At 42.7% G+C, this 19,512-nt stretch overlaps 1 protein-coding gene across 1 annotated transcript in view; it reads right to left on the bottom strand.

Annotated features, from left to right (window-relative positions):
- Positions 1-626: 626 nt before the first annotated feature.
- Positions 627-19,512, bottom strand: part of ghra (growth hormone receptor a) — a 42,243-nt gene continuing 23,357 nt past the window's right edge. The window contains exons 3-10 of the mRNA XM_083784172.1: positions 16,160-16,292; positions 15,643-15,815; positions 11,603-11,781; positions 8,007-8,166; positions 7,545-7,632; positions 7,102-7,171; positions 5,541-5,773; positions 627-5,386 (exon numbers count right to left, since the gene is read on the bottom strand). Of these exons, the coding sequence (XP_083640298.1) occupies positions 4,630-5,386; positions 5,541-5,773; positions 7,102-7,171; positions 7,545-7,632; positions 8,007-8,166; positions 11,603-11,781; positions 15,643-15,815; positions 16,160-16,292 (1,793 nt within the window). The 3' untranslated portion in view covers positions 627-4,629. The remainder of the gene's footprint in view (positions 5,387-5,540; positions 5,774-7,101; positions 7,172-7,544; positions 7,633-8,006; positions 8,167-11,602; positions 11,782-15,642; positions 15,816-16,159; positions 16,293-19,512) is intronic.

Raw genomic sequence — 19,512 nt, 5'->3', positions numbered from 1 at the left:
ACACACACACACACACACACACACACACACACACACACACTTTGTGTCTTTCTGTCTTTCTGAATTTGGTTAATGAGCAGCTGCAGTCTACATCTTACAGCCAATACAAAATTCCAGATCTCAATAATATGCCCACTTCCATCATATATGAAAAAAGTTGAAGAGAAAAAAAACTTAGTCCATAATGGTCATGCATTGCAATATATTGGTATCTTAGGCCAGTGGTTCCCAAACCTTTCATGTCGAGACCCACAAGAGAGATTAGACGTTTGCCCAGGACCCAAACCTCTAGTGAAAATAGCAGATCCTGTAGATCCGCTATTTTCACTACTTTATATATATATATATATTGTACAAAATATAATAATGAAAATATATATATATATTTTTTTTTAATGTAGGAAAAGAAAATGGGATTTTTATTTGAGTCGTGACCCATATAAATTGGTCTGTGACCCACACATGGTGTCTTAGGCTATGTCTGCTGTATGTACACATACATTTGACTTAATATGCAATATGCTATTACAGTAGCATATTGTATATTAAGTAAAATATGCTATTACAGCACATGTTTCTGAACCCTATGTAGACAAAGTTTAGTGAAATAAGGGAATTGAAGCATATTGGTATTTTGTTCAATCACTGTGTTGAATTAAAACATAACTGTTTAATGTAATAAGTAATTCACAGAGACTTGATTTAGTCTTCAATATGCCATTTGAATACTAGTTATTGTACTGTAGATCAGTTATATGTGTAAACAAAATGCTTGCTTGAAATACTTTGTAACATTCATAAGCTCGAAATAATAGTTGCAAACATTCTGTTACGCCAAAAATCGGCTTACTTTAGATATGCAAAAACAAATGTGGTAAACAACTATATTGTATGTCTCAAAAAGAGTTTCCCTGTTCCACTTGCCATCTCCAACCTCTTAAACAAAACATTTCAGAGATTATATTATTTTGTGGTGCTACAAATTGCACAACTGCATCACACATTCCAGATTGCACTCAATTCACAATGACCAATGTACAACTGCAGTGGAACCTTAACAGTGCTTTTATGAATCATCTGATCATCTTCATAAACACAGAGATGCATCAGGGGAATAATCAGTTTAAAGGAAACCTGCTGTACTTTTCACATGACAATGTGATATCATATGGTATTATTTAGGACCATCTGTAACCCGGTAGCAGTCTGTACTTGGTACGTAAACTCGTATTGATGTAAGCAAGCAGTGGCAAATTATATCAAGCACAATCGATGAATGACTGGGATCTAGGAGGCAACTGGCATTGGATGCCAGTTTCGGTGAGATTAAATAATTTGGCCAATTAGATTAAGTTAATTTCAGGTAGAATAGGTATTAGTGGCAGCTAATGATTTTTTGACCAAAGTCAATTTTCTGAATAGGTATCTGAAAAGCACATAGGGAATATGAAAAAGAAATAAAGAAAGCATCCCTTTAAAAATGAGTTACACTTGTACACAAAACATAAACACTCTCCTGACCTGAATGCCCCCCATGGTAAGGCTGAATGCAAAAAAATACAGGTACTGTACCAAGCAGCAATACATTCTGATTAGTAACATTAATGATATACAAATATATACTCATAATCGTACATCACTAGTAAATATATTAAGACATTTCTGTAACAGCATTGACCAGCTGGTCTCATCGGCATTAGGCAGCAGAGAGAGAGAAAGAGAGAGAGAGAATGACATCAAACTGTATTCACATTGAGAAACCTGTCATTGTATTGTTCCTTTCTTCATCCCTTGAAGTTGAAGATGGAGAAAGCAGGAGTCACAGAGATTGTCTGACACAAAAGACCTATTCAATCTGACTCATCCATCTTCGTATCTCAAGGACGAGTCTCAAAGAGAATTATTCATATGTCAGGGCCCGTTTGCTTTTGACTCCGAACTCTATGTTGTTTACAGTTAAACAACAACAATAACAAGCTTAGTAGATGCAACACATAATACAACACCTTTGATGGTAAACTGTTCCAACCGAAAGAGAGATCATTAATAATATTGTGCCACACACAACCTTGAATCACACAATCTGTATTGAAATAGCTTATTTTCTGATGCGTTTGTGCCACAGGCATATCATTATCACAACATATCATCAGTCCACTTCTGACCAAAACCATCAGCTAGTCTTGTGACCATCTCCACCCACCATTAAATTAAATACAATGTCCAAAGGGCATGTCTGACTGAAAATGTGTAAAGACCAGAATTTATACCCAGTGTGGATGTAGGTGGTGGAATTCTTATGTCCCTGTCTCTGTCCTATTATTTATTTGGGAAAATAATGTGGGTAATCATGATACTAGCTCCTGATACGGCATTTTTGTCCATCTGTGTGTGGGGTCAATTGTGCTGTTAGCACAATTGGAAAACATGTAGCTATTTCCTTAGTTAAATTGGGTTTCTTTTCAGCTCATTGCAACTGGTGACATGCAGATTCTGTCATTGAGCTACTTCTGAAGATCAGCTGGAGGCGCAACAGGCGAATGGTACAGTATACACGTAGGCATTCTATATGCATGCCTGTGAGTGTGCGTGTGTGTGTGTCTGTCTGCGAGCGTGCTCGCACGTGTGTAGCTATAATTTATACATACATATATACATTATACATACATACATACACACACATGCACACACACACACACATATGCGCGCACGCACGAATACACACACACACACACACACATACGCACGCACGCATACACACACACACACACACACACACACACACACACACACACACACACACACACATAAAAATGTATACTCATCACAGAAAGTGTGAGCTAACTACATGGTATCATAAGCACAGGCACTGCAAATATTCTCTACTGTGAAACAAAAACAAATACGTATCTAATTATTACACATTCCAGTTATTGACCCTTGGATAACGGGAGCATCTATTGTATAGGCATTTATCTCACTAATTAAGGCTACTCTGTAAAGTGATGAATGCTCTGTACTGTAGGTGTTGATGTGAAGGTGAGACTTCTTCTTCTTTTATGATGCATACCGGTAATTCATCCTGTTTTGTCTTATATCATGCCTTGGCAGGGGAAGGAAACAACCCCTCCTCCAAAAACTACCAAGCATGTGCCCTTGAGGAAGGCACTTTATTCATCTATTCCCATAGAGCTGCTCATGTGTCTAGTCTTGCGTAGCCAGACAACTATTCCACAATCTCCGAATGCTATAGAGTCTGGAAATAATAAATCCGAGCAAAGAAGCTAGCATTTCCGTTCACAAACATATATTTTTTAAATATATATATATATATTTTTAAATATCCATTTCTGCAAAGCAGCAAGCTATACTGATATATGTTTAGATGATTTCGATTCATATTAGGATAAATGTGCGCGACTGTAAAGACGAAACAGAAGTGGGGAGGAGGCCTCACTTCCGCTTTATCACTTGCTCATGATCAGAGCTTCAGTGTTCCAGACTTTATGACGGAAGCATTTGAAAATTGCAGGAGGCAACAGTCTGGCTACGCTTGACTACTCATTGTCCAACAAGACAGTGGAGGCTTTGAGCAGCTCCCAGATGAAGGTGTGTGTGTGTGTGTGTGTGTGTGTGTGTGTGTGTGTGTGTGTGTAAAACCCCTTCTTGTCACAAAGCTGCCGGGTGCAGCCTCGCTGTAAATAATGTATTCTTAAACAGATTCCATGGTTACAAAAAAGAAAAAGAAAAAGAATACATTTTGAGTGATATCTGACATTATAAAAATATATCTCTGGTCCTGTCCAATATCCCATGTCGTGGCAATTGTTTTGAGTGACAAGTATACCCCTTTCTAATTATTGGTTGAGAGAAGACCAGTCCTACATGACAGCCATGCCGGTGACAGGCAACAATGTTAACGATGTATTATCGTACTGTAGGTGTCATATGACTTGAAGATCACAAGAACCAATGTGCTTGTCCTCTCCCTCCCCTGTCCCGAGCTGTACATCAACATCTGCGTAAGATTAAGACTTTAACAAGAAGCAGTTATGTTACAAATTTGTTACAGTCAAAACACAACTGAATTCATGGCTCAGTTCTAAATGAAGTGCACCAAAGACAGAATAACATCTATAGCAGATTTAGTACTGGGCTGCGTTTACACTCCTTACAATCATAATCTCAGCTTATTATCTGTTAACATGTGGCACATACAGCATATGTCTACAAAGAAATCTGTGCATTGGGTTTTTGAGTGTGTATTTTTTGGGCTGTCTATTATTTGGATGACATGATATACATCCAGATAAGTCCAGTCTAATATGTTGATTGCTCAACATAAAATATTCACAAATTCCACAATTAGCTGTTAAGCAGCCACGCTTCATCTCAGCCTCTAGTTGCAACAATAGTCTTATCAACAACATACTGCAGCTACTAAGCCTTTGAAGCTTCCCTTTCATCAGCCTCTGGTAACAAACACTTGTGCAGTCTCACCCGTGCTGTACACTGAGTTCTTTTTTGTTTCCAGCAGGAATCTGTTACAAAGCAGTCCATCTGTGACTTTAAGGGAATTCCCGGTGCATCAATGTCACACCCAAAGGTCTTGTGGGATTTGTAGTCTTTTCAGGGTGAGAGGTTGCCCAGGAACTCTGGGGATATGTACCCTATGGGCATGGCCGGTAGGGGCTTGAGCGGATGCTGTGGGACACAGCGAGGGGGAGACTGTGGGGAGGGCGGGTCGAGGAGCAGGCTGTGCTGGCAGTCCACCTCTTGTACCACTGTGTAGTCCGAGACAGGGGGAAGGAATGGGCTTCCAGGGGATTCGGGAAGGATATAGGGGGACTGATATTCCCCCAGTGTGGCTGGTGGTTGGGGTTTGGTCTCCATGGGCTGGGGGGGCATAGTCTGGTACCCCTCACAGGACACAGGAGCACCAGGGTGGGTGCTGATCTGCCAAGCAGTTCCCTCCGTGGTGTAGCCACCACTATCAGGATCCACCACCAGGAGCTGAAACTGGGGCTCTTTCGGACTCCTGTCGTTCACTTTTTCTCCCTCCTCATCTCCTTCCTTCTTGCTTTCCTTCTTTTGTCTCTCCTCCTCTGTGGCGGGAACGGTCTCCTGGGCTCTCAGTTGTTGGCCAGGAGACAGCACCACCCCTCCAGATGGGGTCACGTCACGGACCTGGGCGTAGAAGTCTGTGTTGACCCATGTCTGAGGCTCTCTGGGCTGGCTTTGAGTGGCACTTCCATTTGAAACATCCAAGGGGGCTTCACCACCCTCGGGCTGGCCAGGGAGCAGGGTTGCCATCAGCATGAACCTCTCCTGATCGGAAATGTCTGGGTCATAACAGCTGGCCCGGCACAAGTCGTCATCGGGGAAGCTGAGAGTGATGGAAAAGAGAGTGAGAGGTAGATAGGATGGGGGGACAGAGATGGAGAGGAGGAGAATCGTTTAGAAAAAACATACTTATTACTGTGTACAAACTTCCAAGACAAAACCAACATCAATGAGAAGAAAGTCCAGGCCATTTGTACCTGAGGGAATGGGAGCAGCCTAGGTGGTGGCGGCTGGTGGGTTGGGATAGGGCCAGGAGCCTCTGGGTGTCAGAAGCCTGGTCGTCTCCCTTCTCCCCAGGGACGGTGTCCTTAAAACCCACCTCGATGAACTCCACCCATGGCTCATCCTGGTAGAAATCTGCAGCGTAGGAGGGCAACCCACCCATACCTCCACCACTGAGGAATGCATCCAGCTCCTCCAGCTTTCCCTTCTACAATGCAGCGGTGAATTAGTGAAATTCAATCAGGAAAAACAATTGAAAGACGGGTCCTATCCCCTTCTCCATTTTAAGGGACAAGGCAGCTCCGTTGCCCCTAAACGATATCTTCCGGCTGCCCTTGCCGCTAAAACTTGAGGCGATTGCCTACTGCGGGTGGAGGTGTGTTTTAGGGGTGTGGCATTGCAAACACGCAATCGAACCCAACACTCAAGCTCTCGACCTGCCCTTATACCTAATCCATGTACGGCATGTAGGCATGTAGGCAATTAGGCAATTAGGCATACACAGGTTCATTAATTCATATTGCGCCCACTTCTATATTCTCTGTATTAATAAAAGTGTCTATATGTTAATTCGGTATCAATTATGATTTGATTACCACTCAACAAATGCCAGAGGTTGAAATGGAAGTGTCGGGCGCACAAGGTGCCTCTTTTTACAGTAGTTGCGTGTGCGCACCAAAACATCTGATCTACAACCTCAAGCACAACATCACGTGACCAAGCTTCTTATGTCTTTGTGGGGATTTAAAGGTATTGTTTTCATGCTTGATTCTGTGGTGCATTACTGATTGATATTCATTCTTTTCAGGGTTTTGATGATGAGTTTCTTTGAAGTGCAGGGGTTCATATTGTTGTGAAAAAAGAACTAGGCAGGGCGTTAAATACATCCCACATCACTTGTCAACAGCACACTCAGAACACAATAGTAGAAAGGGACCCACTTCATCACTTATTATGCCTCAAGGGTGCTTGTGGCATTGTTTATCTCAATAAATAAGAGATGGTATCTGTTTTTAATTAACCGTAGTGCCCCTCTGTGCATGTCATAATAGGCAAACATTCTGTGAAAATTGGAAATCTACAGCTCCACAGATAGCAGATCTATAGATCTAGCAAAATATTTGGTTGCAGAGCGGACCAAGTATAGATCCATAGGGGGGGGGGGGGGGGCTTGTCAATCAAGTATTTCAAGTTTAATTGGTTAAGCTTACCATGGACGTGTAACGTAAAAATCTCTGTTTACACAATAATTTATCAAATCAAGTCAACTCATCTTAACAACAATGGACATTTCCACATGTGAATTATTGACTTCACAATGATCAGGATATCGGTGGATCACATAGCTCTTGTACATTATTCATTTCCAAGACTTTAATGTTTTAGTTTTTCAATCGACATACATTTTTGCACTGGACGTTTGATTGTCTCATAGTCTTGTTTCGATGCTTGTTTCATTGGAGTAAAACATACACTGATCTGTGTGACATGACAGATGACTTGCACATGAGCACACATGCACACTAAAACACTCACCTTGAGGAGATCAGGGTCTATGCCTTTAATTTTGGGAGCAGGAACAGGTGGCAACAGAATCACCATTAATCTATGAGAGGAGCGATAATCACATCAGTTCACAGATACAGCATTTATACAGTGTGTGTGCATCTTGCAACATACTGTTCAATCTCCTCCATTATAGGCAGTCGATCGATCGATTAGTTGGAGAAGGTGCTTTCTTTACCCATGATTTGTCCTAGGTCTTGGTAATATGACAGACTGTATACCGTGAATAGGTTTATGTGCATGTGTTGCTTACAGTATATTCTGTACATTTAGGGCCTGTTTGGATTCAATCACAGATACACATGTTGTTTCGGGTGTGTGGGACATCAGAAGCAACTGAAAAATATTTGTGCCCTTGATAATGTATTTTATAAATGTATTTTTATTTTTTATAAATAAAGAAATCTTCTCACCTGTGCTGTTGAGAGAAGACAATCAGCATTATGAGGATGACCATGCAGACAAGGCCAAAGATGAGAACCAGTGTGAAATGAAATGACTCTATAGAAGAACATTAAACAGAACCCAGTATCACCATTAGTCATCATCGTCAGCATTGCATTATTACATTTTCTTTTGCATGAAGCACAAGATTTACAGTTAGGGTCCCTATTAAGGGGCAAGCATTCAGTGAGCTTTGTACATTGGCTATTTTCGATGAAGAGATTTGGTGAAGAGGGTAAAAAAGAAGGGGGCCAAGTATAGACCCCTGGGGGACTCCAGTCAATTAATTATATAGGGTTTAAATGGTCAAGCAACAACTTTCAGTCTCACTAAAACAGGAGGAGCCAGCTCAGTCATCTTTGCTCAATATGCAGTACACTCACAACACACAATAACACTTCGTAATCACGTGACCAATCCAGACTTCTTACTTGACAAGGGAAGTGGAACCTCAGGCACATAAATTATAATGGGTTCACAAAAGTTTCCAAATTTGTTGAAGGTCTGCATCCTGGACCGAACGTGGACCTCGTATTCCTCCCCGATTTGCAAGCCATAGATGGTCTTCTCTGTATTGCTCTGCGCCTTCATCTGAAAGAGAGAGAGAGAGAGAGAGAGAGAGAGAGAGAGAGAGAGAACGAGATAGTAAAAAGGATAGGTTTTAGGGCGATAATAACTGAATCATTTGCAGTGAGATGAAGACTGTTGCCTGTCACCTGTACACCTGCACCCACTACAATGACAACAATTTTATGTTCACATGTGCAGGGTTGGGAAGTTACTGTAATCAGAGTAAAAAAAAAACGTAACTGTAACGTCTTAGAGTACATTTTAAAATGTGTAATCTGGATTACAGTAATGGCGGTGTTGTAACAGGGGTTACATGAGGATTACATTCTCCCCTTCCCCTCATTAATTTTACAAACAAGTTATAAATTACACCAAACGGAATGGATTGGAGTTCCTCTCTGACTCTGTGTAAAATCCTCACAGTGGAGGCTGTCTATCAATGGTAAAACGTGTATTATCTAATTAAATTGAATTTTACTTCAAAGTAATCCAAAAGTAACTGAAAGTAACTTGTAGTTACTTTTTAAATGGAGTAATCGGGATTACGTTACTGACTACATTTTTTAGCAAGTAACTTGTAACTGTAGGGGATTCCTTTTTAAAAGTAACCCTCCCAACCCTGCACATGTGTCTGAGTGGCGCAGGGGTATAAAGTTCCTGCCCACCACCATGGAGACTATAGGGTTTGAATCTTCCACAGTGGAGGGCCGGCCGGGCGCGGAGGAGGGTGATCTCTGTCACTTCACTAGTAGCCTCGGAAACCCAGACGTTATTATTTCCAGGGAGAAAAAAAAAAGTCTGGGGCCGAGTCCACTTCAATTCGGCATAGAGTAGCGCAAACGCCAATCACTCTCTGCTGATTTCTGATCGTCTGCACCTTTGTTAAATTGACGCACACACGTACACACACACTCTTCTCTCTCTCTGTCGCTCTAATGAATTAATAATTAACTTGGGAGAAGAATGAAAAATATATAAAACAGGAAATAATAATTATAAATTTCTTTTCATGAACAAGACATAGTTGGGGTGACTGTAGCTCTAGGTATACAGTACACTACTACAACTGTAGTGTAACTAGAATTTCCCCCTTCGGGTGGCTCAACTGTACTTTGCGCTGCGGCGGCAATGTGAAGAAGGAAATTGCGGGATTTGACGGCCTCCACATGTAGTAGCGGATAGGGTAAATAGTTTGTGTACTGTAGTGAGGCTCGTAATAGGAGCGTCCCCCCGCCTCATGGTCTCCGACTGTCGGACACAGCGGAGAGAGAAAGAAAGGGTTGGATAAAGTGTTTTTTCATTGAAGACGTGCTGGTCTTCTTACCTCACACACTTCTTACCTGAGCCGGCGACAATCACAAACAAACTATCCTACGTTCCCACACTGTGACTGCACACATGTGACATTCTGTTTGGGACTTGCCCACTTTCGTTTGTGCTCTGTGTGATTCCATTCCAAATCGCTGACGCTGTGTAGTGTGTGTGTGTGTGTGTGTGTGTGTGTGTGTGTGTGTGTGTGTGTGTGTGTGGAACATAGCTGTGTGTGTAGTGTGTGGTGTGTGGAGCCAATAGAAAGACAGGAAGCAGGGTTGCCAGGTGTGCGTATTGTAAGCGAGTTTCTGTGTTTTTGTTTGTAAGGATTTCACTGCGCAAAGAGTGTGGATGTTAACACTTCCTTAACACTGAGCACATTAACACTTCCGAAAGGGTTAACACCACTTCTTGGTTGTAATATACTGATGATGCTATCACTCCTCCTTTCCTTGTATCACTTCTTGTTGCCTGTTGTCAATAGAGGTACTGTAGATCTACAGTATGTTGCTTATTTGTTCACATACTAATGTTAGATGTAATTAAGAGATAGGTAGGCTATAGCTTTTGCTTGTCCAAAAATGCTACAGTTAATAACATGATAACATGTTATTTAGCTGGTGTCCTATAGCTACTTAGTATTGTAGCCACTTAAATATTATTTTGTGTACTCTGTAACCATGACCATATACCTTAATGTTTGTTGACTAGGGTACATGCCACTTAATTCTCCAACCACTTACCCACTTTTTAAGTTACTGTATAATTGTGTCGCTAAATACCTCAATTGTAAACTGCCCCTTTACAAAAAGGCCTTTCAAACACACTTGAAGATATGTACAGTATTTTGGGGCTAGAAGACCGTTTCAAAGGTTGAGTTTGTCTCACTCTCAATCACATAGTCAGACAGTTGTTCCTGTTCGCAGATGACTCAGCACTGCTGATGAAATTACCTACATATGGGTTAAATCCTGGATGCAAATCTTTCCAGTGATGAAATGGCCACCAACTTAATCCAAAAAGTCAACCAAAGAACAAGATTCCTATTCAGGATCTCCTCACTGGACCCAGGAGCCCTCGTACAAGGTTTCTTCGACTATGCATGCACCTTTAGGGTTGACGACAGAGTACAGCATCTTGCATTGGGTCTGGTCCACAATATTTGCTACTCCACCAAGATACCCATGTACCTGTCTAAATACTTCCTTATAAATGGAAGTCCACACCCACAACACCAGATGAAGTTCAACAAACAATGTGCAACCCAGATTCGGCACAAACAAGGGACTAAATTAATTCCGCTCCTATGCCACCAAAATGTAGAACGCCCTACCAACAGTCATTAAGACATGCTAATCCATTGACTCCTTCAAAACCGCTCTCAAAGGGCACCATATGGCCGACGGCAATTCGAAACTGGCCCCCGTAAAATCTGAATCCCCCCAAACCCTTTTCCCCCTCACTGTATGTATGTTTTTCCCCTTTTGTACGTCCTTTTATGATGATGTCCTGTTTTTGGTTATGAATATTTGTACGTCAGTCTCTACATGTTCTGATGAATTGAAAATGGTGGACCCTATAGTGTAATGCAGTAATACAGTTAACAGTTTTTGTATTGAGTTGTGCTTGAAATGTACTGTAATTCTGCAAATCCGTGACCTCTGACCCCGTAAACCTTCCTTCTCCTTCATTGAAGCTGTTCCCCAGAGGGACCGGTTCCTGCTTCCGCTCCAGGCCCAACAAAGCCTCACTGACTATTAGCTGCTGGGAAATGTGTCACGCTAAGGAGTCCTGGCTGTTGTGTGCTGTGTGTGCTGTGTGTGTGTGTGTGTGTGTGTGTGTGTGTGTGTGTGTGTGTGTGTGTGTGTGTGTGTGTGTGTGTGGAGGGGGTGGTCTATGTGTCCTCAGGACGGGAGTGTAGGGGGAGGGGAGATGAAACGAGAAACTGTGCCTCTGTGACCACACCTACGTGTGTTTGTCCATGTAAACATGTGTGTGACTGCATTCCTCTGTGCATGCGTTCCTATGAAGTGTAGTGTAGTGTAGTGTCCTGGAAGTGTAGAGACAGAGAGAGAGAGAGAGAGAGAGAGAGAGAGAGTCATAAACACAGAGAGAGAGAAAGAGAGAGAGAGAGAGAGAGACTCACTATTTCCCAGTTCGAGCTGTTTATCTTCTTGTACTGGATCTCGTATACCAGACGCATCCACCCAGTGGAGACATCTGCTGAGGGCGGTGGATCCCAGACGATCATGACGTCATAGTACAGACCTGAGGGACTCACGTCCATCAGTGTCCAGTTGAGAGCCACGGGGGGGTCTGGATGCACTGCAAAGGAACAACCAATCATATGACTTTATGGTTGATCTAATAGTTGAATGCTTAACAATAGGGATGCGCCGATCAATCGGTGGCCGATCGATCGTGGCCGATCACCGATCGATCGGATCGGCCGTGCAAAATCCACCGATCCACAAGACCACAACGTTACATTGGTAGGCTCAAGGCTGCATTTTTTCCCTTTTTTTCTCTCGAGGGTGCATGGGATGATGGGTGCAGGCTAGGGAGCCCCGCTCAGGTTAGCGGAAAATGACCGCGGGGCGCGGGTTGCCAGGTTTTTTTATAAGTAAAAAATGTAAAAGAAATATATATATATATATTAATAAAAATATTAAAAAAGATCGGGATCGGGATCGGAATCGGCCGATCTTAAAAAAAAAGATCGGTGATCGGGATCGGCCCCCAAAAACGTGATCGGAGCATCCCTACTTAACAAGGACATGTCCCACTTGCAAAGCTTGCATATAGTATTAACGATCTCTGTCTATGTGCTCCTGTCTCTATCTTTTCTCTCACAATAATTGATCTTGAGGGCTTTCAGAATGTCGTTTTTCTGTGACGTGCACAACTGCACGGGTTGCAGCCTTCTGGTCAAATTGTCCCTTTTGTCATTATTGGACTCTACAGTATCTGGTTAAATCATCGACAAAATAATCAATTCAATTTATTTTACAATTGCTATATTCCTTTTTGTAATTTTACAGTTCTCCCTATTCATACAGTAGTGTCCTTGTTCATACTTTGTATATTTATGTATATACCGTATACATTATTCAATTATATATATATTTATTTTCATATAATTCCTCCTGTATTTTACAGTGTAGAACAACATATCCTAGTCGTTATCTATAAAAACATACTGGTAGTCATTACCTTTGCACATGGCAGGCTGCATTTTGAAAACACAGTGATGCATGAACATAATGAGCATTGATTATTTTTTCTTTCCGACATTCACATAATATGACCTACTGTATCTCTCATTCCACAGCGGCAGCTGCACTGATAAAGACGCCTGCTCCCGATATCTCAACATTTCATCATGAACAACCATGGCCAGAAATTACACATGTGACACTTGTTGTGATGCAGTGTGTGACATTTGCTGAGTCTGGCAGAGCTGATATGCAGCAGCATTTTCAGATGCTGCAAAATGCTATCACAAACTACGGCAGGGGGGTATATTAGCCCCTTTTTAACTACGGCGGGGGGTATATTAGCCCCTTTTTAACTACGGCGGGGGGTATATTAGCCCCTTTTTAACTACGGCGGGGGGTATATTAGCCCCTTTTTAACTACGGCGGGGGGTATATTAGCCCCTTTTTAACTACGGCGGGGGGTATATTAGCCCCTTTTTAACTACGGCGGGGGTTATATTAACCCCTTTTTAACTACGGCGGGGGGTATATTAGCCCCTTTTTAACTACGGCGGGGGGTATATTAGCCCCTTTTTAACTACGGCGGGGGGTATATTAGCCCCTTTTTAACTACGGCGGGGGGGTATATTAGCCCCTTTTTAACTACGGCGGGGGGTATATTAGCCCCTTTTTAACTACGGCGGGGGGTATATTAGCCCCTTTTTAACTACGGCGGGGGGTATATTAGCCCCTTTTTAACTACGGCGGGGGGTATATTAGCCCCTTTTTAACTATGGCGGGGGGTATATTAGCCCCTTTTTAACTACGGCGGGGGGTATATTAACCCCTTTTTAACTACGGCGGGGGGTATATTAACCCCTTTTTAACTACGGCGGGGGGTATATTAGCCCCTTTTTAACTATGGCGGGGGGGTATATTAGCCCCTTTTTAACTACGGCGGGGGGTATATTAGCCCCTTTTTAACTACGGCGGGGGGTATATTAGTCCCTTTTTAACTATGGCGTGGGGTATATTAGCCCCTTTTTAACTACGGCGGGGGGTATATTAACCCCTTTTTAACTACGGCGGGGGGTATATTAGCCCCTTTTTAACTACGGCGGGGGGTATATTAACCCCTTTTTAACTACGGCGGGGGGGTATATTAGCCCCTTTTTAACTATGGCGGGGGGGTATATTAGCCCCTTTTTAACTATGGCGGGGGGTATATTAGCCCCTTTTTAACTATGGCGGGGGGTATATTAGCCCCTTTTTAACTATGGCGGGGGGTATATTAGCCCCTTTTTAACTACGGCGGGGGGTATATTAGCCCCTTTTTAACTATGGCGGGGGGTATATTAGCCCCTTTTTCTGAGCAATGTGTCACCACTGAGGGTCCAAGTCATGAAAACACCTGTTAGTCAGTCACTGGTGGATAAATCATATATAGTAATCTAGTAAATACTCAAGAATTCAAAAGTACAATTACATGTTCTTGTTGATGTCATTGCATTGCTCACATTACAGGCTCACGTGTTGCAGTGCGACAAGTTGTGAGCTTGTATATCAGCTATTTTCACTCTATTTGCAATAGAGCTATTTCAAAATATATTTTTGTACGTTTGGGTCCCAAGAGTCCCTTCCTAGAAATGTAGTGGAGTCAAAAGTACAATATTTCAATTTGAAGTGGAGTGAAATCAAGTGTAAAGTTCGCCCCAATACCTCATTGAGTCCCATTGTTCGTGGACTATAGGGTGTAAAACATGTAGGGTGTAAAACAGCGTTCAGTTGTGCAGTTTTGTAGCAAAAGTTTGCCACGTCTAACATGGAGAAGCCCTTTATTTGTACAATTTGTGGAAAAGCTTAAAATGTTTTCTACGATTTCACCCACTCTCTTACTTGTAAAACCGTGATGTGACAATAAAGTTGATTCTGATTGAGATTATAATATCTTGCAAACAGCAGAAGTTTGCTGGGCCATTAATAGGAATAAAAGGCGAGAACCCAGAAGTGACTTAACTTCCAGCAAACAAAACAAGCCCCCTGGTTTCAGACGACAGTTCAGAACCCGCCTACCAATGACATCACCAATGGGGATTCCAAGCTAATAGAAATGTCAGGATTTCTATTCCTGAAACATTAGCAGGCTATAATGGAAGCCATTGTTAAAGGAGAATTCCATACTAGAAGGCTGTCTTACCTTTATTTGTAGTTGTTACGTCCCCACCAAAGAAGTTCAGGTGTTATTTTGTGCAAAAGTGCATTATTGGCTATTTCCCCTACCATAAGCCCTTAATGAATTGCATTAAATTGAATGGGGCATTGGGGTGTTGTGCTAATTCGCTTATTTCCATCGCTCAAAAATCTATTTCTTTTGTATATACAGTATCCTCTCTTCATAATGTAAATAGTATCCCAAGCGGCACACTTTACTAGTTATTTAGATGGAAATAAGCGAATTAGCACAAAAACTCAACCCCCATTGAGGGCTTATATTAGGGGAAATAGCCAATAATGCCTTTTTTGCACAAAATCACACCTTGACCTCTTTTTTGGGGATGTAACAACTACAAATAAAGTAAAGAAAGCCTTCTAGCATGGAATTGTCCTTTAATCTAAATAAAAAACATTGGCCATGGGGATGTGGGGGGGAAAAATATATGTCAATTGTTTTGAAATTACTTCTTTGTACTGTAAAGAAAATCAATAAACATATGTTAAAAAAAAACCCCCAAAAAGTTGGAACAACAGATGTTCGGGAGGCGGAGGAACACACCTTGACCCTGCCCTTCACGTCACTCTCCGCCCTCCATGCCAATCTACCTGACCCTATTTATACCCGCCCCAAACCACCCAGAATCCTCTATGCTTTCCTTATCCCTCCTCCACCCCTGTCTCCACCTCAGCCACATCTCCTACCACTGCTTTTTTTCCTCGCTGACTGCCATAGCTGTGACAATGTATAAAATGAGCCTTAAGCTGGGTTACTAACCGATGCTCTCCACAGTGAAACAGTCATCATCGCTGAAATATGTGACGTTGTCTCTGGTGCGTAGCTGCACACAGTACGTTTTCCAGATGATCGTGTGGTTCCTGTCAAAGAAACACTCGTTCTCTGATATATACTTCGGACACTCCTGCCATTCAATGATGCGGGGGCGGGGGCTGAGGAAACAGAAAAGGAAAGGAGAGATGCTTTGTTTACCACTTGTGAATTGAGTGTGTATGTCATTCGAAGCGAAGAGTACACACGCACGCACACGCACACACGCACACGCGCGCACACACACACACACACACACACACACACACACACACACACACACACACACACACACACACACACACACACACACACACACACACACACACACACACACTCTCTCTCTCTTTCTCTCTCTCTATAATAGTTCTGTTGCGATGGACACATGCTCAGCATTTTAATGTAGGATTAGCACTGTGCCACTGTGCATGTGGCTGACAGTAATGTAGAGGGGAGGTAAACTCACTGCATCTTTCGATGAAAGAAGAGTCGGAGCGGTTCGGGATGAGAGAGGTTTTGGAAAGTGCCAGAACTCCACACACAGCGGAATGTCTCCTGGTCCCTGGATATGCACTCTTTAATATGAGGTTCCGAGGGGGCTGAGAGAAAGACAGATAGAGAGAGGGTGAGCAAGAAAAAATAGAGGGAAACACATTATTAAAGCTGTTATTTTAAGGCAATATTAACTTATCAAAACAGACACTTTGTCAAGTTAAAAAAAAAGTAGACACTTTTGCATATGGCAGCTCACAGATAGTACTGTGTGCACAATTTATGAAAATGTATTTTAACCTCCCCTTACTGGAAGGAATACAAGCACAAATCAAACAATTCACAGTGACAGGAAATCAATCATGTTTCCATACGGTTTATATTTCAGCACAAGTGTGCATTCCAGTGAGAATTTGCACAGAGATGGCTTTAACAGTCCTAATAATAATATTAATTTGCATATCATCACACCTCTAAAAAAAAGATTTAAGAAACAGAAACAAAACATTAAAAACATGAGGGCATGAAGCCTAGAGGTAAACAGTGTAGCTAAATATAAAAGGTCTTTAGTCCTCTCGTATAAGAATCAACTGACTACGGTGCTCTCAGGTCGGCAGGGCGCATATTCCACAGTCGGGGGGTTAGTGTTTGAAGAGCAGAGGTTGCGTCCCGAGGACTGTGGGGAGACTAATTCCTTGAGGTAGAAAGGAGCATTTCCGTGGATGAACTGACGAGTTGACAGTCCTACCACCAGGCCAAAGGCATGGGGAGAGAGTATGTCCGTCCGTTACCAGCTAATCTCCGACACCGTTAACCCGGTCGATGCCAAACTTTGCACACACACTCACTAGATGCCAAATTATCCAGATTGGCCTGTTATAGCGCCACCAGGAGGCTGACTTTTGTCAAACACATTTTTTTATATTACTCCTTCAGATTTTGTCCAAAAATCCCACAAATCGTTACACAGTATCTAGTCTATAGTCATGTGCTCAAGACCGATCTGACCGATATTTCATATTCCATCCTAATTGGCTAACATTGGCTTTCAAAGTTTGCAGGATTGGCCCGTTTTGAACAAAAAGCCTCAAATCATGAACGCAGCGTGCAATTTACGTGAAATCTTTCACGCATCTTCCTACTAGGCTGAGGTATATTCCACCCTTTTCACATTGGTCTGTTATAATAATGGCAACATAATAACTGAAATAAACCGGAGTCGTGCCCTGGCAGCCAGCGCCATGAAAACATTATGGAAGCCACTGTGGAGACACCGCTCCATATCTATAGATACAAAACTAGCGGCAACTCTGTCATTTCTAGACCGTTTCGGACGCGGTGCGGCCCGGAACTGGGCCGGCACCCTGAGCACGTTCCTGCAGGTCTGGAAGTTCCGGGGACCCCCACACGGAGTTGCACCACTCACTTCACACGGGTGTGATTTTATTTAGGTGTCTGATGAGCAAGTATTTGTAATTTGTAAAATTATTCTTGAATGTACAAATTTACATTCCTGCTAATTCGTTTTCCAGTAGGAGTTATTTAAGTGACTGCACACAGGGGATACGGAAGTGGGGAAATGACCGGATATCCGTCTTATTAATTACAACTCATTTTGAACTTCCAAATTACAGACACGTAGGCGGAAGCATTTGTAACCGGCAGGAGTCAACACGTCTGTCTTCACACACACACACACACACACACACACACACACACACACACACACACACACACACACCCCCCCCCCCCCCCCCCCCCCCCACTACTACTACTACTACTCTCTCTCCCCTACTCAGAGAACAGATTCTCATCTAGTTGAGAGACCGGGGATTTGGTGCAACCATAAATAAGCAGCTGAAGGTAACATTGATTTCCATTCCTCCCCCTTCCCCCTCATCCTCCTTGGCTGTGGCATCAATCACACGTGGACCACAAACATAAGCACACTTCACAGCTCACACGGCACTGTATACATACTAACTACGCACAAAGAAATATAAAAAAAGAGCCAATGTCCTTTTAGTCACAATGCGACTGCATACATAGTCATATACACCATGCGCAACAAATAAACATGCACAGTCACACACACATGTACAAAACAATTTGCCTTTTAAGAACACAGACAATGCCACCCGATCGGTGGCCTTCAAAGTGCCCATTCTCACTTTGTGATGTTAACCATTTTCAAACTGGCCCAAATCTATTTTGGGCATGTCATTATAGGCAGTCATTTTCTGGTTTTACAAAATTGCGCAAATAGCCGATCTACAGGTTCGCAGAGTTTACAATGCGTCATGACGCCACGCGTTGTGTGAGCTTACAGGTCGGTGCCTCCCACCCTTCATCTCCCACAGCTTTGCTTGTTCAGCTCTCTCTCCCGTCCAACAAATTCCTGCTGCCTGCCACCATCAAAAGATTTGCAGCAGACCTGGGATGCCAAAAGGATCTGGACAGTAACCACACACTGCAAAATCCAATCCTGAGCCTTAAACTCAGAACTCCATTAACAATCAGGATTTGACAGTGTACCAAAGACAATATAGCTTCACCATCGTTTCTTTTTTTTCACAGAGAAATAATTAACCACTTAAATAGCATATCTAAAAGTACACTGAGAGGAGCTTGCAGATGTCTTGGTCGCAATCTCAGTATCTCAGTATTCTCTGTGTGTGTGAAACACAGGCATCAGTGTGAGACCTTGTCAATAGGTAATTTCATCAAGACCTCATGCACTTTTGTGCGTCATAGGCCATTGTGTTGTCCATTGATTTAGTCCATTTGCTTTTTATTGACTTACTCCAATCCTGAAGGCAAGTATGCTAGTTTTTAAGCATTTCTCCCATCTTAGCCCCTGTATATCTATTGTTAGTGGCATGGTGCGTTTTATGAATTTCACGAGCTTAGCGTCGGCTGGCTGGAAGTGCCCCATATAAAAAACATCAACATCATATTTTTTGAGTGGTGCAACCACTCCTACAATCAGGAATGTCCGTATCATGTATCCGTCATGAGCACGAGTGGTGTGCGCATGCGTGAAACCAGCAATGGCCAGCAATGTCCGTGCGTGTGTGTACAAGGCGCGTGCCATGCTGCGTGCACGCGGTATCGCACGTGTGTGTGTGTAGTCGCACGTGTGTGTGTGTAGTGTTTTATTAACGGTTCCCCAAACGGTTATCATCAGTCGTCATTTAGCTCCGCTGTGTCTGTGCAATGTCCATGCATGCAAGCAGAGCCTGAGGTGACGTCACCCCACCTAAAGGAGTGTGTGGGGTCGGGGAGGATACGCCCACTGTTCTGTGCATTCAGCGACCGCTCACCGCC

Source organism: Protomyctophum parallelum, assembly GCF_964188405.1.
Source record: "Protomyctophum parallelum genome assembly, chromosome: 15".
Lineage (NCBI taxonomy): Eukaryota > Metazoa > Chordata > Actinopteri > Myctophiformes > Myctophidae > Protomyctophum > Protomyctophum parallelum.
The sequence above is the reverse complement of the archived record's forward strand: the minus strand, read 5'-3'. Positions and strand labels throughout refer to the sequence as shown.